We start from the raw sequence: 20712 nt of genomic DNA on the forward strand, positions 1-20712 counted from the left end.
AGCACACTTATTTTTCAGATGTGTCGTTCTCGGAAGGGGGGGGGATCCTGATGTTTTCAAATCAACACGACGAGAGGAATATTAGGTACTTTACGGTAAAATGGTTCCCAGCGCCACGTGATTCTTTCCAATGTTTGTAAACATGCGTCAACCGCATGTGATAATGACGTCAAAATAATTACGAGCTACTGAGCTGGCCAATCGGCAGGCGAGGACTGTGGGCGGGGCGGGGTTAGAAAGCTACGCTGTGGAAACTCGTTAAGAATCCTGTATTAAAAAAAAGCCCTGGAAGTGATGGAATTCGAGAGAAGCTACGAGAACAAGTGACAGTCAAGCAGGAGAAGGGGGGAGAAGAAGGCGCCAAACTGCTCGAAAGTCTCAATGTATTTCAAGGTGAGTGCGTTGTTGGGGTATTTGGTTGATGTTTACCCAACAGTAATGTTCTATAGGCTACGTCATTCTTGTTATGTATACCGTGATTTAAATAAGACATCCTATTTATTGAAATAAATTATGTATTTGTTTTAATGTTAACAAATTCGTTAAAACACGCTCACTGTGGAACTCGCTTATTTTAAAAACAGACTACATTTTTTAATAAAAGTACGGCACAACATTTCTTATGCGAGGTGTGATTTGGAAACGGCGTTTATTTGGAATGAGGGATAGAGGTTTGATTGAACCAGAAAGATCTGGTCCATGCCAGTTTTCCTGGTTTTAATTATTACCTGCGTATGTTTAAAAAAAAAAAAAAAACTTTAGAAGATGGCCGATGTGTTGATGAAATAAGATTTGTATGAATTGCCCAGCACGCGACAGTGCGGTATATTATAGCTCGAGATGCGTAAACACAGGCAGTGCAGGAGGTGTGCGCGCGTGCGCGCGTGCCCGCTGCATTCATGCTGTCGACATGTTGTTATTCCGCACCGCGCAGCTGCATGCAGCGTGCGTTTGTTATTGCAGAAAAAAATAGTACGCAGTTAGATAGGTTACTTTCGGTTACCATGAAAACAGCGCGTCCATTGGCCAAAAAAGATGCAGCGTGCGTTTGTTATTGCAGAAAAAAAATAGTACGCAGTTAGATAGGTTACTTTCGGTTACCATGATAACAGCGCATCCATTGGCCAAAAAAGAATAGTCGCATACGTATTTGTATTAGTCTTTCATTAGTTGTGTTTAGGGACTTAGTAATTTAAGTGTAAGATTATTACATAGTTATTATGTCTGTTTTATGGATTTCTCAATTTTATTTTAACCCTTTATGAAAAAATATACACCAGCCACTAGAAGAAATCAAAAGGGGTCCTAAACTTTTAAATACCCCTTTCTCTTTTAAATGCCCCTCTGTCTTTTAAATACCCCTCACTGTTTTAAATACCCCTCACTGTTTTAAATACCCCTCACTGTTTTAAATACCCCTTTGTCTTTTAAATACCCCTCTTTTAACTACCACTCTCTCTTTAAATACCCCTCTGTCTTTAAATACTCCTCTTTAAATACCCCTCTGTCTTTAGCTGGGCCATGTGTGAAAGCGCTTCATCCTGTGACTCCTCTTTCAAATACGAGTTTGTACCAGTAGCAGTTTCAGCTGTACACTTTTATAATGGGTAGGTCCAAGAAGGATGTCTTCAATCTGCAGTTATAAGCAGTTCAAATGCGATGCTCCTCTATTTAAAAAAAAAAAAAACCTTTATCTGATGGTGAGGAAACTGCAAAAGCAGTACCTGCTTCACCCAGCAGATGTCACTATAGTAATGTTGTGATGTCTTATTTGAGAAGACCCATGGAGAATAATAATAATAATAATAATAATAATAATAATAATAATAATAATGACTAGAGCTTTGATCTCAGTTGTGCTGAATTGAAATCTGCAGAGTGCCACCATTACATTTTACTCTAAAGCAGGGATGCTCATGGCATTCCTCAATAGGTTAGTCTTCCATGCAATCAAACGGAAAGCAGTTCCTGTGTTTACAGCTAGTTTAGCTTACCCCCCCTACTGACACTTGCTTGTCACTACATCACTGTGTCACCAAACCGGGATGTTCGGCAAGTTTAAAAATAAAGTTTAAAATGACATCTGTAAGTCTTTTAGCTCAGGAAACAAAAATAAGAGGAACAGTTTCATGCATTTTACTGGAAACTCCTAATGAGTTGATAATTTAAACAGCGGGCACCACACTTTTAAACAGTGGCACAGTCAGCCCTTGTGACAGAGGACTGGTTCCATTCTTACAATACTGTAGTTTTATGAGAAGCTATGGGCATATAAGTTTTCATCTTGCTAACAGCAAGTCCAGACAAGTGCAGTTTTTGCAAACTCATTCAGTGTAGATTGAGGGCTTCGGTTCCCATAAGGAAGCAGTTTCACCAGCAGTTTATTCTCTTTGTATTTCACGATAAGTAACGGCACACCATGACTTGCTGTCTGTTGTGCTCGTTGACCTTGTTTATTAAATTCAAGCTGCGATGCTGAAGTAGGCGTCGTTCGGATCTGGGTTTCATGGTTTTGCGTTGCTTGATTGCGGGGTTTTTGTAGACGCCCCCTTGCATATATTCTGAGTTACTGTCCAAGACAAACAAACAGCCTGCGAGGGAGCTGTTGCAGCTTATTATCCAGAGAGATGCTTGTGCTTTCAGAACGATCATTGAAGCAGAGCAGCTCATTAAATGTGCTTGATTTAGCTCTCCCGCTTCTAGAACCACCATGTTATTATTATTATTATTATTATTATTATTATTATTATTATTATTATTATTATTATTATTATTATATTTGAGAAATGGTTTCTTCTGAGAGTATATTTTATTCATGTTGGCTTGTAAAATGTAAAGCCAATGCAATCTTGAAAATGTCACAGTAAACTATATGTGCCTGGTGTTTACATGTAGAGAATGCCTTGCATACCTTTTGTTTGATACACAGCGTGACTGAGAAATGTCAGTATCATCTTTTTACCTCAAAAGGAATAGCAAAATCATATCTATTAAACGTCTTATTGAATTTTTTTTTTTTTAAATGACTACACAATGATCGGGGGAGGAGTGAAAATGTAACTACAGCCAATGAAAACTGAAACAAACTTTACATTTATTTTTATCTGAACGAATGTTCACTCCCATTGATTACATTAGGAAGTGGAGTCTGTAAGAGGCTTAAGAGTGTCTGCAAGTGTGGCACGGCCCTCCCCTCCTCCAGCACACCTGACACTGTGAGTGCTTCTACAGGCAGATGCAGTGCATGTGAGCAAACGAAGCACCACTTGTGGAAGGTGCTGTATTGGCAGTGGAGACTTGGAGTCTCTGTTTTGCTCCAGTAAAGAGGGTGTGAGCTGCATTTGCTAGTGCACCATTGGATTCTCCCCTGGTTCAGTCAATGCATTCCTGGATTGCTCGTTTTTAATATGCCTTCTAATGTCTCTTGTGGGGTGCCATCACATTAGCCATCTGTTATTCTTTGTTTGAACGTCACAGTTTAATCCAATGTTTGTTTTGTTTAGTTTTTTCCCCAAAGTGTTTATCGCTTACACAAAGGAGTTTCCCTGAACCTGGAGACTTAAGAACGTTATCTTGGGTAGAGCTCCCTGATAATAAAATCTTGTTGCTAGGAAACCAAGTTACAGTGCAGTCTGTGTGTGTGTGTGTGTGTGTGTGTGTGTGTGTGTGTGACGGGGCCTCCCCTCTCTCAGCATTGGCTTCAAGGCCACAGCGAGGAGATGTATAAATAACAAACTGTTTCTAAACAGAATCACGCATCGTGCAAAACAAACAAAAACTGTCAAGTCAAAGTGCTGCAACTTGTACCCAACGCTATCTGAAAACAGCAGTCTCTGTAAGGACTCCTGGAGCCGCTACCTCATGTACATCCCATACTCAGTGTGTTGAGATCTTCAAGAACAGTAAAGCAGAACCAAGCACTCTTCCAGAACACTGAAACCCCAAAGTTTACAGTAATCACTTCCAACAATTCTGGAGCTACTCCTGTATATTAAAGTCAATATATTCAATTAATAAAACAGCATTAAAACACGATGTCTTCATTGAGCACAGCAGTTCCTAAATGTGTATGTAAGCAACAAATGGAAACGCCAGTTCCGATCAGTCTAATACAGGGGTGTCCAATCACGGTCCTGGAGGGCCATTCCACCCCACACCAGGTGAGGTTTAATTGGTTCAGTTAAACAATTTGAAACAGGGTTGGAACAAAGACCAGGAGTGGAAGGACCAACTTTGCCCACCCGTGGTGTAATAGCGCCCTCTACATTAGAGTAGGGGATCTTGCACACCATTTTACAAGCTTGTACTCAAATGTGAATGAGTAGCAGGAATCGCAGAGCACACAGGCTGGAGACTTTGTGTATGGATTTAGCTCTTCAAATAAACGCAAAGTATACCCAAAAACTCACTTGTTAGTCCCAGACGGTGGTAATTAGTCATTTCCAAGCCTGTCTGCTCCAGTGTTTCCTCTTGTTTTTATTTGTATCAGCAATGCCGTGGTCTTGAGGTCAGAGAGGTAGAAAGAAAGTGGTGTGAACCTACTTTGCTTTTTTCAGTATTTAGGTCACTTTTGCTTGTGCCTGGCTTCAGGAAGGCTTCCAAGTGTTCCGCTCTTTGGAATTTCTGGCTGAGGGAGAGAGTTTTTTTCATGTCGTTTGCAGAACAAAAACAGAAGTTGGATTTTTTTTACAAAAGGTTTTATGCGCTTCGTAGAAAGGAATTTGCAGGTTATGAAATCCAGAAAACAGCATTGAAAGTTCTATATTGGAATGGGAACTTTCCAGTGTTCTGAACTGAACATATCGAGGGCCTGGAGCAATGAAAACAAATCTCTTTACTGTCCATTTACATGTTGATTCTGGAGGTCAAATAAGTGGATATCAACAACCAATCAAAAAATAAAACTTCAGTATCCCTACTGATATTGAACCTTTTAATAATATGTTTAATTCATTTATTAATTCAATAATAACAGGTTACTCATCTACACATTTTGATTTTATCAAAATTGATTATAATCACTATGCCGTATTTACAGCAGTTGACCACCGGGAGGCACTGTGCAAATCTGAAATCCCCCCACCCCACCCCCACCAAAAACTGATGTTAGAGAGAAACAGAGAATATTTGTGTAATTACAACTTTTGGTCACTAGGTGGGCCCAATCCAAGCATGTCGTAGAATCGAGGGTAATCCATAATTAAAGGGAAGAGATTTTTAGAAACGCTATTTAGAGCTTATTTCTCTGTATCCCTAGGCGGATGGAGAAACAATTTTTTTTTTTTTTTCACACGGCATTTTACTGTTAACACAAGCAGCTGAAGACCCGTATGCAACAAACGGCCAGGGGTGTCTAGAAGTGATAGGGCAGTTAAACAGCAAGCTGTGTCGAAGGCTTTACTTCACAGAAGGTGACAGTGTGTCTTTAAAAAGCAGTAGGTTGTCAGGTGACTCCGAAAGCATGGTCAACTCAGTAAGCACAAGGGAAACTGAGAACGAGAGAGAGAGAGTGAGAGAGGCAGAAAGACAGAAAGACAGAGCGACAGAGAGGGAGGGAGGCTGGAAGGTTCTGGCAGCACTCTGTGTGTGTGTGTGCCTGTGTTGAGCTTGCTTGACTCTTTCGAGAAGCTGCAGTTCTGCATATGCAACACAGGGAGCAGGCTGGAGATTTAAGTGCTGCGTCACAGTGAGAGAGAGGATAGAGGAGATTGTGTGAGAGAGTGTGTGTGTGTGTGTTAGTGTGTGCCTATGCGTGTGTGTGATAGAGAGAGAGAGAGAGAGCTGGCTCTGTTGATGGGGCTGCAGGAACAGCAGTGCTGCAGCAGCAAGCAGAGAAATAGAGAGATTTGGAAATAGTCGCTACGTCACTTTTTCACGTCGAAGACCACAACAGGAGCTGAGATACTGGAAGATGGGAGTCCTCGACTGTTCGATGTGAAAGCGGACGGAGTTGGGATGGTTTTTCCTCTTCTTTATTTGGGTATTGTTTTTTTTTCCTTTGACTTCTCTGCATGCATAGTAGCCACATGGACAGTGGTGTAGGTTTGTTCTGATGAGGATGCTGAAGATGTGACGTACTTCATTTCGGTCGAGGAGGCAGATAGGGGGGAGGGCAGGAAAGCAAAAAGTTAGCGGGAGAACATTCGTTCTAGAAGGTTCTGTTTCTGAAACGCTGTGTGTTGGGAGAGGATTTGTCGACAACAAACTGGGTTACACAGAGAGCCAGCGTTGTTCTTACCATTGCCAGTATTAGTATTATTATTACTGTTATTATTAATGTTGTTATTGTGTTTCAGTTTTTTCACCTCAAAGACGGTGAGACGAATGCTTTGCCCCGTCTTTGCGTATATCCCGGTTCGTCATGACGACCTGTCGTTTTCCCGTGGGCGGAACACTGCGCTATATTGGTAAGTAATAATCACAGGTTTCCTTTAAAGAAATGGGGGGCTGTTTTTTTTGGGGTTGTTTTCTTATTTTTCCCAGCAGTGATTTAACTCCTTCAGTCGCACGGGACGGCTTGTTTGGGGGTCTGCCTCTGACGACCGGAGCCCCCAGGAGCAGGTGCCCTTTCATTCTGTGTTATAAAGAGAACCCCTTTCTGTCCCCCAATATGACTTTAATGATCCTCTGATCGCAGCCGGCTCGGAGACCACTGATGATGGTGCTGCTATTGAGGGTTAAGTAAGTTGGAGCTGAGAGATTTGTTGCTGCGTAGTTAGTGGAAACAGAAGCCGTGACGCAGTGATCTTTATTTTTCTGTTTGGAGTGGTGAAGGGAGACAGGCAGGCTGTCCCGGACTGGGGGCGCAGGAGAGGCACCCCTTGTTGCTGATGAAAGGGAGGAGAAGGAGATTGGCTTCTAGCACAGGGGACTAAATGTCATGACTCTGGCTCAGGACCGTTGTTTACCTTGCTGTTAGTGACTCCATGTTGGCAGACTGCCAGCTCACATGTGATAGACTTCCTAGAGCTGCATCATCAGCTAAGTGGCTGGGCTCACCTCCCATTGGCAATGGGAATTTACCAGGGACTGGAGGCTTTGCAATCTTATTGGCCAGAAAGAAGCAGGCAGGTGGATGCCGCCGTGTGATTGGTCCCAGGGAAGGCTGTCATATATAAATGTCTTGTTCTATTGGGTGATGCCTGCATGTCAATAAATAGAAGAAATCACAGTATTTGCAATTCTAGATTGAAAAATTGATAATAATGATACTAGTAGTAATGCTGTAGTATGTGACTGACAGTATTTGTTAACCTTTACATCAAGCTTGGTTCTTCCTATGGGTTTTTTTTTTTTTTTAATCGAAAGTGGAAAAATATACAAATATGAATATGGACTCAAGTCCTTATACTTCTGTAGTTTGTGCACTGTAAGTGAGCTACGAGTCGCACAGTAAACGATAATACAAGATCGGACTTTGCAAGGACAGCTTTGTGTATTTTTAGTAAAAAATTTAGAGGTACAATTAGCTAGTCTGTGAGTGTCTGGTTTGCTTTGTCAAGGATATTAAAAAGTGCTCTTTAGTTCCCCCTCTGATGTGCGTATCCTGGAGTCTGCTACATTTCTGGGATTATCCTTACGCTGCATTTGCAGTCTCTTGTGTCACAGTATTTTTCCCTTTTTGGCAGTGCATCAGATGGTGCGACAGTCCGCCCATCTCTCAAATTAACAGATTTGCCACTATGCTCTGTGCTGCCTGTTGGCTTCGCTAATAATCACAGGATTGCGGGTCTCCTTCCTGGTGGGTCTATTTTAATTATCTAATTTCCCCATCCAAAGCCCCCACATGCTTTTGTTACGGACGTCCTGCGTCACACACACTGACAGTCTACATGCTGCTAGAAAGATCATTCCACTGCATGCTTATCAAGTATACGGCAGGGATAAAATATTGTCAATCGTTCGCTACTGACGGTGCTTATAGTACATAATCCGAAGCACACTGCGAGAATTGACTCCAGGAATTACAAGCAGTCATCCGGGAAGCTTCAGCAAAATCAAGTTCCGTTCAGGCTATCGCAACAGAACCTCCTATCTAAAAACATCCTCCAAACACAGTTAAAGCAACGGAACAGAGACCGCAAGGAAACCCCAGTAAGGAATAGTATTGACGTTTATTATTATAAAAAACCCGACATCCTGATGATGCAAGATCAAGTAGCTGTGACCCAGTCTGATCAATGCAAAAATAAATCGCATTTTAGAAACATCAGGGCGTGGACCTTCTCAGTGCTGGCCTCTAGTGGGGATCACATGTTATAACACCCACACGTAGATTTGAAGCTGTTCCGAGATGACTGGAGTTAAAGACACGTCTGCTGGGTCCATCGCTTTTCCTCTTGCCCTAATTCACTGTAATGACACCTAATCATCGTTAGCAACCACTGTATTGCCATGGCAACAGCATTATAAGGCTACGCTGAGCATGCAGGTTTCAACGAATTAATAAATGGAGGTTACGTGAATGGGGAGGAGGCTTTAAATATGCAGGACCCTGTCGAAACACACTGCGCCCTGGAGAAGTGAATCGGAATATAAATCAGAAGACAGACTTCAACATTTTATATTGCATGTTTTTTTCATCACCACGCTCCTTTGTATTATACTGTTAGAGAACTGTGTTTCATTTTAGAATAAACATTGTAGATATTGTTAATTAGGGTGGGGGTGGTGGGGAATTACATTTTGTAATTAATTACTTTAACAACGAAACTTAGCAGGAGGGTTCATTTGAAATAGGAGTAGATTCCTTCTTTGGAAAAGACTTGCATAAATGTATTCAGAAATCACTTGGCAAGTTCTAAAAATAACCCTTTTTATAGTCAGATCCGTGCGGGTCGATTTCATTCTTTTTAGTGACAGGCTTTTAGCAATTTCCAGAGAGGCTGACCATTTTTGTAATTATTATTCTTATTATTATTTTTGTTCAGACTTAGACGTTTTGAGAGGAAATAAGCCATCCTATGGTTTAGCCTGATTCAGTCTAGCAATAGAAGGGGCAGTCTGCCTGCGATTCATCCATAGGGGAGATATACGTTTTGAAAGGCGCTATACAAGTGTCACACTGTATTGATGTTGTTGTTCCCAGCAGCCTTCACAAGCATTAAGGGTCTGGATATTTTACAGTCTTGACTTGCACTGTCCCATCTCAGGCATGTTACAAAGTATGGCATGACTCATGTATAAAGTATTGGGCAGGTCAGTAAATACAGTTGTTTTTCCGCTGCAGGCAATAATAAAACTGCTTTAGTGCACAAGATAAAGGCCCAAATCGCTTGGATGAAAAGCGGCACTTTCTGCTGCTTTTATTATTTCAGGTCTCGAGGCGATGAACTGAGGATGCTGGGTGTGGATTGTGGTAAAGGTTAAACAGATCACTGACAGTAACCTCTGCAAACATTCAAGGGGTGGTGATATGAGAAATGAATTGTCTAAAAAGACTCCACCCTCACACTTCCTAACAAAAGATAAGCGTTTGGAAAATTTTTATTTTAAAATAGGACGCCAAAGGGTTTTGAATTTAAGAAACTGATCCAGGCTGTAGTCAAAGACAGCAATCGTTTTATCTTTCTCATAGATCACATTTAATTAATCAAAACACCAAATGATACAGCATCAGACTGCAGTATTGATGTCTCTGGCTTTCTGTCTGTCCCTTTTATAGCATAGTAACCTTTGGCTTTTATCAAGCATTCATAGACTTAAAGACAAATAACCAGTAATGTTGTCCTTGAGCAAAGTTTGCATTGTTTGTTTAAAAGGAAAAAGATAAGGGTAACGTTATAGAATTATCCATGTTTAAATGTAAGAACTCCAGGCTGCATGAAACCTTGAAACTATGGAGACCTGTGGAGGAGTAGGTTTGTTTTGCTGTAGTTTGAAAACAGAAAAAGAGGCAGCATTGCTTTGAATCTTTTATAAGCATTACACAACTAGTCAAACAGAGAGCAGCAGCAGCAGGATGAACCAGTTAAACTTGGAAAAAAAACAAGCCTGCCCTTAACTGGGATCACTCTCCTCTTCTGTCTGCTTGAATCTGACGAGCCTGTGGAACCTCAGGAAGTACGCTGTCTTCATTCCCCTCCCAGGAAATCAAAAAATAACAACACACTGATCTGCCTTGGCAGGAGAAAAAGCTGTTTTTCTTTTCTTTTCTATTCTTTTTTCTATAATCTTCCAGATAACAAACAATAATGTTGTTGTTGTTGTGCTGAAACAGAAGGGCAGTTGGGATCGAAACAAGAATGGGGTGGGTATGTATACCTGCCAAGTAAAGGGAGAATGGGATTGTGGGTAGGGAGGGAGGAAGCACAGTGCCAGCTTTCTGCACGTTGAGTGAGCAACTACCTGCACCCACACTCACGCACACAGTCACACACCCCAGCTTTCTTGCTGCGCCATTCCTAACACAACTCAAAGGACAGTCCTGGTGCTGCTGTAGAAACAAAGTTCGAGGACAATAAGGAAAACCCTCGCAGGTTACTGTTTCGTGTTTCTATAAATGCTGTTTCTCATGTAATTGTTTTAGGGCTTAAAGAACAAAACAGACAGGTATGTATCAGTAGGTGGCTTTGGTGAGAAGCTATTGAGAAGGGAATGTGCTTCCTCCGGTTTGATTTTAATTATTATTTTTTTTATGCCACGGGGTGATCTCTTTTGACTGCCTTTACCCTCCGCAGTGTTTCACAGTGCTAGGTACTGTTTCAAAACTGTGTTGTATATTTTTGTAATGGTTTTGGAACGTTGGCAGCAAGTGGAAGTAAAAGGGCATCTGTCTTCTGGGATCTTTGACACGTTATACAACATTCTTAACAAGATGGTCACAAATGTAGGTAAATCTAAGGACAGAAATAGGTTATGCAGTTGCATAAGTACCAGATACGGTTTGCTAGTTTTTGAGTTGGTTTGCTAAGCATACTCCCAACAATTCTGAAACATACAGGGGTATCATCGCTGTATACGTCAGTGAAGATGTATATAGAATATGGAAAGTCTGTTCTATTTCTGCATGATGTATTGAATCACGTGAACAGCAGAATTAGACTTTGTTAATCTGCTTAAAAGAGAGTTCCATGACGCTGTGTTCATGTTCCCTGCCAGCACTCCTTCATGTTGTCTTTGTATCGCCCAGGACGCTGAACAAGTGAGCACAAAACAACAAGAACTCTAATCAACAATTACGCATACAAATATTCCTTTGGTAAATGTAGTGGAAACGACTGCAGGCAGCGCCACTGAAAAAAAAGGGTATTGGAGTTCCCTCTGACGCCCAGACAGTGAGATGGGAAACTGTTCCAGAGATGCACAGAGCTTCCCAGGCCTGGCTCGCTGAACACACAGGTGTCTGTCGTTTATACCTGCTTACTTTCAAAACTTTGAGAACTGGAGCTGACACTATTGAGCTGAGGATTGATACCTGATTTTCCTATGCTTTCCTGTACTTCTCTGTGACCCATCCATCCAACTTCAAAAGTGAAGAAACTTACACACCACACTGATGAAGGCACAAGCCAGATGTTTGTCAGTAACGCTGCAGTGTTTACAAGACATTTTTTTTGCAGATCAGTAATAGGTACCCACTGAAAACGTGTACAACTGCTTTGTTTGCCATCTTGAAACTCAAGCCCTGCTTTTGGAGCTCGTAAAGTTGGCATGTAGATCTTACTGAAATTCCATATTCCTATTTACATTACAGCGTCAGGCATCACAGCCAATAACATATTGTGTTCTCTGTCAAATTGGTCGGCCACACACCCTGTTGAAGTTCCAGCAAATATGAACAATTATGCCTATGTTCAGAATTACATGTTTTTTGTATTGGTTAAACGTAGGAGTGTTTTGCAAATTATTGCAGTTATGCCCTTGACTGGCACATCAAGATTGCTTTCCCCAAGATTGATTTATTTATTGACGGCAAGTTACAAAAGCAGCAGTCTGAAAGAGTTGCCAGTTTTGTTACGATGAGGGTGGGCCGCTCAGGGCCATGGCCAGGAATAATGTTGTTCAGAGGTCCGGAGGCCAGCCATTGGTTGACATTCGAAACAATGAGCTAATGGCTTTCCCTGGGAGATCTTGCTCTGAACTGCAAAGAATGATTTTAGAAAACGGTTCTGTGTACAGCATGGTTTGCTGTGCGCTGCACTGCCTTCTCTTGGGAACTTGGGATGGGCCAGAAGCAAAGGAGCTCCACAGTGCAAGCATCAGTTTAATAAATCCCATTGAGATTAGTCATCTTGTTTACAAGGCAGTCCATTTTTTTGGGTAGCAACACAGCAGCAGTATTTAATTAGTCCAAGATGTTTGATCTTTTTAACTCGGCTGGTAAAGTATTAAAAAATTGCACTGCAGTATAGACGTATTAATAGAAACTGGTACAGTCCAATAAACGCATTCTTCAGACTTCATCTGGAAACTTGTCAAAGAGTTTAACTAGTTTATTTTAGTATTGCTATTGAGTGTTTTATAGTTACAAGTGCAAAACTACAAACATAATTATACAAAAAAAAAAACCCGTTTAGAAGCAGTTTGAAGTCCAGACACTTCTGTGGGTGCTGACGGGGTGTGTGTTCTGTTTTTTTTCCCCATTTGTTCTAAAGCAGAAGCTTGTCTGTGAAGTAAACATGTTCAGTGATGCAGACAGAGGACTGGTAGCCAGCACTGGGCAGAAGCAGAGTGTAAATCTCAACAGCAAATGAATAACCCTCGAGGTAAAGCATCTCGCTTTGTCAGACAGGGCTCATGATGACTTGACAGAATATGTTAAAGCAAGACAGTAAACGGAGAGACAGGCAGACAGACAGACAGTCTGCACAGCAGCTGTGGATAAGGCTGGCACTTCTGGAACCTTACGAAGCAACTTGCTGAAGGTTTTTAAGCAGTTTTCCCTTGTGAGGGCTTGGAAAATCGTTTGAAAAGTTGCCTGAAAGTTGCCTGGGCTTTAAGATTGCTGAAGGGACCAAGTAAAATGGGCTTAATAGAGAGGGAGAGAGGGTCCTAATCAGGGGATGTGTTGTGCGATGTGCTGCCGTTACAGATTCTGTCCATCGACATTGCCATTGAGGTTACTCCAAAACCACAAATGCAGACGCGCCCAGCTTTTTTGGCATTGTGTTTAAGACGCTTACTTGCGGTGTGCGGGCTCGCTAATTCGTGCCTAGCCTCCACCATGCCATAGAGATATCTTTAGATTTCTATTTGAACAAGAGAGCGGTGCTGTGCTGTGAACCACAGTGATAGTGTGACAAAGCACTGGTGCTCAAGATTGCCAGGGTTCACTGCTCTGATGGAGAGGTACTTTAAAGCCACACCTGTATCATTAATAAGCCTGCGTGGCTCTTTCACTCAAAACCAGTACAGTGTAATGATTCTTTTTCAGAGAACTCTAGACGGGGCTTATTTTCATATGGAAGTTGTTTAGATTTCCTGTTCTGCTGTGTGCATGAAGCATGAGCATGGATGCGAATAACGACTTCCATTGTGCCCTAAAACCAAATCCTGTGGCTAAAATAGAACTTCCTTATGCCATACTGATTCATATTTAGTTTAGTGCAGCAGTTTGCTGTCCTGTTTTTGCTCCAGCGGCTACAGGATCTGCTGATGTACTTTAGGGTTATCATTCACCGGGCACCAAGAGAGGATAAATGTCTTTCTGGTTTTGATACTTGGTGTATGTACAACACGTGCTATTTACCTAATTAAACTTTTGCAGAAAGAAATGCTGAACGGTAAGTTACCAAGAAATCGTTGCGAGCAGGTTCCAGAATGCAATCTATTAACAGTACTTGTTCTTGGTGTTTAATTACAGCATGCTGGCAGGTGCGGATTGAAAACGGAGAGCCCCCCATTGACCTGCGTCACCACAGCTGCAGCAGTAGCTTTGGATGCAATTGTCATAAGAGGTTTAGTGGGCTGAAGTTTTGCAAACTGAAGGGAAAAGGTTGCTGGTCTTCTCCTGGAAGCTGGTTTCAGGTGGTGGCTTAGAGTTCTTCATGTGTTTAATCTAGCACCATTTGAAATCAGTGTTCTTGGAGCAAGAAAAACATCAATCAGCTTGACGAGAGAGGAGCGCTGGAGACTTGAGCTGAACTGCAACATCAATCAGCCTGACTGAGCTGAACTGAGATGAACTACACTCCATGCCTGTGGGTGAACTGTCACAAGAGGCCCTGCTCTTTATACAGGAGAGCCAGGTTGTTTTGCAAGGTTATACTATTCACTTGCCATAGTTTGTCATGCTTTACCATATCTCTCTGGGCTTTACATTGCTTACCTAGCTATGCTTTATTACTTTCCTTATTTCTATAGTGAACTTTTGCATCTTAAAAAGCTGGCAAAGGTACATTAACTTCCAAGTAGTAACACTGTAGTTACCATGTACTAGTATTTACTACATGCACATTGTGTGATTGTGAGGGCAGGACGCCATACATTCAGCTACATGTAGTTAACAAAGATTTATGTAGGAAGACAGAAATATCATTTAATCAAAATTATTTTGCTGCCAAGCTTCAGTGTCAAAACTTCGTAAGTGCAGAGTCCTGAGTTTTTCTGGGTTGAGAAACAGTTTGCAATGCAGACATAACTGGAAGCCCATACATGCTGCACATAATGATCTTGTTCATTACTATTATTATTATTATTATAATTTATTTCTTAGCAGACGCCCTTATCCAGGGCAACTTACAATTGTTACAAGATATCACATTCTTTTTAAATACAATAACCCATTATGTTGTGCATGCTCTCTCCCACCCCACAGCACATGGACTTTACTCTGAGCCCTCTTCCCAAGGTTGACCGATTTCTTTTGGTGTTCAGAGTCATCATCAGTTTCTAGCACCATTTGAAATCGGTTACAATTTAGGAGGTATAGCAGCAAAAAAAACCAAAAAAAACCTGCAAACAAATCCCTTGCATTGCATGTAGTTCATTGTTGCTGAAATGATTTATGTTATTTTTTATATGTTTTGATATTGTTCAGTATGTCAAAAGCACAATAAAAATAATAATAAAAAAAAATGTAGACTGCTCAAAATTCAATAAATAGTCCTTAGCAAATTCACGGCATGAATACACTAATAGGCTTGCTAAAACAGCCTGCCTTGGATGATCTGCACAGGGAAAGTTTTTATGCATTTGTATAATGTCTTGAAAGGTTTTGTAATGCTGGTATAACATGATTTGAGGACCGTCATTGATCCTGGACAGAAGTGTGCTTCTACTACAGCTGAGCAGCAGGGGACCCTTATTAACATTATCTATGTTAAGCACTTGGGTTCATTTCCCAGTCACTAACTGTTTTACCAACTAAGTTTCCTATGGGTATCAGGGGAGGTCCAACTCACTACCTCTAGCACAGAATGGGATTCAAAGCAATGTGAGGGAAATTCAGTTTAATCTGAATTAAAAATGAAAAAGAAAAGCCAAGAAACCAAACGGCTGGTTTCAGTCCACAATTGAGAGTAACCATGAAAATACTAGGTAGAGCAAGATTAACGGATACATTAGAATTACAAAAAACTAAAATCACGATTAAAGTAGAAATGGAATGTGGATGACTGTTGGAAGCAGGTCAAGACCAGCGAGTTAGTTTTGTACCCATATCTTCACAATGCAGTGCCTTAAAAGATCCACTGGATGGGAGTCTTGCCACAGCACTGAGAATTTCTTCCATTTTCTAGTCATATTCAGCTTAGCCCTGCTATGCACCTGTACTCCATACACCCTGCTTTCACAGGATTCACGGCAGGTTGGATTTCAGAAAGCACATTGTTAAGAGAAAGTGACAGTAAAACCTGATTACAGCTAACTAAAGGTGGGCACATTTACCTGTAACATCTTTATCATATTATTTTACAAATTCCTTATTAAACATGTCTAAATCCTTCGGCACTCAGTACTAGAGGAGTGGAGCGGCTATGTTTACAGATGCCGCCCTCATTGTTTTTATGCACTTTCTGGCAGCTGGAAGAGATTTTTTTAAACTTTCCACTGTGTCTCTGCCAGCATACCACTTAAAGTTAGGGTTGGGCTCAATTCCATTGCTAACAGCAAACAACATCACAGTAGATTTCAATACCACCTGTCATTGGTCAGGACAAAAACTCAAGGATCATATGTCACACATTGACCCACTATCACTCACTTAATTTTTTTTAAAGAATTTTATTAAAGCAGTACAGAGAAAAATAAAATACAAAGATTCCACAAAAGCAAAGTGACAATTCAGTGAAAAATTCAGTGAAAGGCTAAATATGCCAGATCCCTTAGTGGAGATTTCAAATGCCCTTAGCCAGTGGTTGTACCCTTCCACCCTTCCTCCCTCCCCCCGTTCACAAACAGAATGAGGTACACTTGATCTGTGTTTGATATGAATTACGGCACAGTGCATTAGGTTGGCATGTGATGTACAGGGATATTGGATATTGAGCCAACAGAAGAATACAATTCAAATTGAAAAACTCTTTTCACAATCTTTCAAGAAGTGTTCCTATAAAACTCCAAGAATGTATACAACACTTTTAAATAATATATAGCTATGAAGTTAGTAAATAAACTCCTCACTTCTTTCCATATCGTGTCTGTGGCTTGGGACTCCACTTTTATTTTTTTATGAACGTTGAATTCTGTAAGAACCTGGTCACTGAAACATTCACATATTTTGCTTCCACAACTTTTGCAAAACAAGCAGAAAACATTTTTTGTGTGTTTGCGACTTTTGGACCTTATTTTTAAAACTTTGTAAGTGTATTTTAAAGTACATTTAAGCACTTATTGCAAATTACAGAAGCAAAGATTTGCTGTTGCATTTCAACGTAACACTGTTTTGCTCGGTGTAATTAAGCTATTTCACGTAAACATGCAATATGTAAATTACAAAGGTTTGAATAAATCAGACCCATAATATGGACACAAAGATGCTTTTGTTAAATACAAGCTATGCGTGAAAGTCTTAAACATGGAAGAGCATGCAAGAGCTGTTTCACCAAACTGAGACAGTAAAGCTTCTTCCCACACACATTATTCTGCAACATTGCGTCCTGTTACCTACAGAATGGAAATGCAGAAATTCAACAGAACCCAGCTAGAATTTAGTGCACTAACCCTTATTGTGGATTAGAGATTACAAATTACCTTGCATACTAACAATTTAAAACACATCTAAAATATATATTTAAGGCTTTTTGTTTTAAAAAAAATCTAAAATTTCCAGTTCACAGGATTACAAACAATCTCTGACTTACACAATCTTATATTTATATAAATATTAACACAGACCCATAATATTCCCTCATACTGAGAAAGTGCCAATGTAGCAGTTTAATATTGGGTTATCACTGGTGAGAAACAGAAATGTTCGCAGTTCTGATTAAATGGCGTATCATCACATTTGTTTTATTTTTTATTAATGTTTATCTTACACAGACTGTTTATACCAACCGTAATGCAAGTACAGTGGTAAATAGCCTGTGCGTCTGCCTGTAAACCAACAGGCTTAAAATTATCTTGATTTCACTACATGAACCTTGTGGGTCTCTCTTGTGATTTGAGGGTTAACAGATCACCCCTTAGGGGAACGCATCAGCAGGATTAATAAAGAGAAGGTACGGCAGAATTAGGATATGCCGCTGTTTTGATAATTTACAGCAAATAGACACCCCCTAGCTTTTTAATGGTTTCTAAAACAGTCCATCTACTGTCAGCACTAACAGAACAACAAACAAATAAATTAAAGGATTTCAGTTCCCTAATAAGTAGCTAGTTTTCTATAAAGGGTCTTCGGTGTCGAGGGAAAAGCATTAAAAAAAACAACACCAATGAAATATTTGGTAGGTGTGCTGTGGATGATCAAGTCTGTAAGTAAAAAATCTTTTTTTTTTTTTTAAATCAATGTGATAGATGCTTGTAACCTGAACCAGTTTTAGTCTTGACACTCAACACTAAAAATAATAATAAATTACACTTTTCTTGATCATCTTTATGGTTTTTTTTAGCTTTTTTTTTTTTTTTAAAAAAGCACAGAGATAATTATGTCTAAAGTGGAATACCTGACGTTCGAACTGAGGCACAATGTTCGACGACTGTTTTTTTGACAGTGTGCGTGTGACTAATAATAATATAGCAAACGATATATCTTTCGGGGGCAGCAAAGCACAAAAAAAAGAAACAGGAGGAAGAGAAGTCCAGATGGCAAAGGGGGCATTAGAACGTTTTCTGCAAATTGGAAATTCAGCACCATCGTCTTCTTACTTGTCAAATGCAGAAAGCCCTGAACCGCCGAAAACCTCAACCCCGGCAGTTAAGGATTCTCTGCCAGCTGAACTACCGGAGGTCTCACTTGACCAACAAACTGAAGCTGAGCAACTTTACAGTCCAGATAGAGCCATAGCCACCTACTTGGATGATCCTGCCTCGTGAATATCAAATCGATGAAAAACTGCAGGACTATTTTTCATTAACGCAGCCAAGCCAAAACATCTGCAATTTCTCTGCTTTGATGCGCAGGTATGGAACCACAAACCGGTGCCTGGCGAAGGAACAATTTTATAGTAGAAAACAAAACGGTGAAGTACTAATCGAGAGAATGGTTAGTATACTCTCCTTCTACTGGACTTGTGTATTGTTGTATGCAAATTGTTTTCAAAGAAAGATTCTTCTGTCAAATCAGGATTCAATGAGTAAAAAAATTGCAGCAGTCGCTTATGCGAACATGAAAACTCAACAGACCATCGCACTGCTGTGTTTCGTCTCGCTTCACGCATAGATATTAATGCACGTAATCAGTTAAATGTGGAGCGAACATACTGGCGCTACTGTTACAGTACAGTTTATAGCTGCACAGGGTCTTCCTTTCCGTGTAACTTTTTGGGATGCCTAGAATTAATCGGTCGCTTTGCGCAAAACATGGAAACGCTGGCAAAGGAATTCCTAATTACTTGTCTTCTACAATTTGTAACAAATTCACACAGTTGATGTCTGATAAAGTTCTCAGTTCCATTGTCAACAAAATTAAAAAGTTGCAAGTATTATTCTATTATTGTGGATTCTACTCCTGATTTAGCTCACATCGACCAGCTTACCTTGATAATCAGGTACGTGCAACAGAACAGCAAACCTATCGATCGTTTATTGAGATGTATACCTGGCCATACTGCTGAACACCTGGAGAGAACCGTCACATCGTTGCTGCAAGAATCTGACATTGGTATCGAGGACTGCTGCGGTCAGAGCTACGACAATGCTAGCAACATGTCTGGGAAATATTCAGGACTTCAGGCAAGAATTAAAAATTAAAACCCTCTTGCTGATTATGTTCTGTGTTCTGCGCATTCGCTGAGTTTGGTTGGTTCGTGTGCTGCGGAATGCTGCTTGACGGCAGTTTCATTTTTTGGCTTTGTTCAAAGTCTTCACAACTTTTTCTCTGCTTCAACCCGTCGCTGGAAGATTCTTAGATCACAGCTTGAAACGTGTAATGAATGTCTCACTCTGAAAAGTCTGCCTACAACTAGATGGTCTGCAAGAGCTGATGCAACGAAGGCTTCACGATTGGGCTACAAAGCCATTCAGGATGCTTTGACTGAAATATTTGTTGACAATGACAACACAAGAGCATCTCAAGACGAAGCCTGCCAATTAAGAGCTGCGATGGCCAGTCTGGAAACTGCAGTTATGCCTGTTGTGTGAGATTTTATTCTTCAAAAGACTCAAAGCTACTAGAAAAGCACTTCAACAAGTACAAATAGATCTGTGTTCGTTTCCCATTTCGTACGACTCGCTTCTTGGTTTTATCGGACAGGTCAGAAATGACTTTCAAACCTACGAAACAAAAAGACTTTTGGATACTGAAGTGTACAAAAGCAGACTCACAACGGAGTAAGACAAAGAAAAGAAAGTTTGGGGTAGCGGCAACCTTTCGGGACGAGAAGCGTTTACTGTTGAAACGCATTATTCCATCTGTGACTGCCTAACTGCGAAGATGCAAAGAAGCCTACAAAGAATTAGAAGAACAAAGCAGCAGCCCTACAGGAGGGTTTATTTGCTCTGAGCTCACCAGGTGCCTGGCCAGCAGTGTTCCGTGTAAGAATCTGTTTCCCATAGGCACCAGACAGTACAATTAACACAAAACAGCCAGCCCTTACCTACAGTAAAAAACTAACAGTCGCAATTGCAGTGCAGAGGGGAAAGGCAGGAACATATACTCCATCAGTTAAGTACACCAGTCAATCACGTAGAGCAATTAACAAGAACTAAGAAATCTGGATGGATTTTTTTTGTATATATCTCCATTATACATTTGCAGATGCTACCAAATGTACGGGCTACTTAAACAATTTATTTCAAACTTCAGCCCCTACCCATTGCTGAAAGACAGAGGTGCACAATTTAATTTGCAGTGAATAAATAAATAAAAATCAGTGCCTGTATTGATGCACACTACTGGAGAGAATCCTTTTCAGCTGAACAGCATTGATTTAATAAACAGCAGCAGTGCGAGGAGGAGAAGAGGATTTCCTGCAAAACACAACAAACACAAAACAGACATGAATACACTTTCAATGTACAATACAGTTATATACTCCAGTGGAAAATGTACCCAAGTTGCAATTCAAATAAACCTTGAATGGACGCTGCATACTCACTTTCACTGAAATTAGACTTATGCAAGCCTATGCTGGTTTACCCATCTGCATTTAGAAAATAAATCTTATACCT

At 40.6% G+C, this 20712-nt stretch overlaps 1 protein-coding gene and 1 long non-coding RNA gene across 2 annotated transcripts in view; one reads left to right on the forward strand and one right to left on the reverse strand.

Moving 5' to 3' along the window:
- Positions 1–260: 260 nt before the first annotated feature.
- On the forward strand, positions 261–15174 carry LOC117429873 (uncharacterized). Its single transcript, XR_004548438.3, has 3 exons — positions 261–393; positions 6297–6407; positions 13805–15174. It is a non-coding gene; the product is annotated as an uncharacterized LOC117429873 (long non-coding RNA).
- A 2019-nt stretch (positions 15175–17193) lies between these two features.
- Positions 17194–20712, reverse strand: part of LOC117964446 (complement receptor type 1-like) — a 105983-nt gene continuing 102464 nt past the window's right edge. The window contains exon 27 of the mRNA XM_059003980.1: positions 17194–20511. Within this exon, the coding sequence (XP_058859963.1) occupies positions 20472–20511 (40 nt within the window). The 3' untranslated portion in view covers positions 17194–20471. The remainder of the gene's footprint in view (positions 20512–20712) is intronic.

The sequence above is a fragment of the Acipenser ruthenus genome, chromosome 29 (assembly GCF_902713425.1).
Source record: "Acipenser ruthenus chromosome 29, fAciRut3.2 maternal haplotype, whole genome shotgun sequence".
Lineage (NCBI taxonomy): Eukaryota > Metazoa > Chordata > Actinopteri > Acipenseriformes > Acipenseridae > Acipenser > Acipenser ruthenus.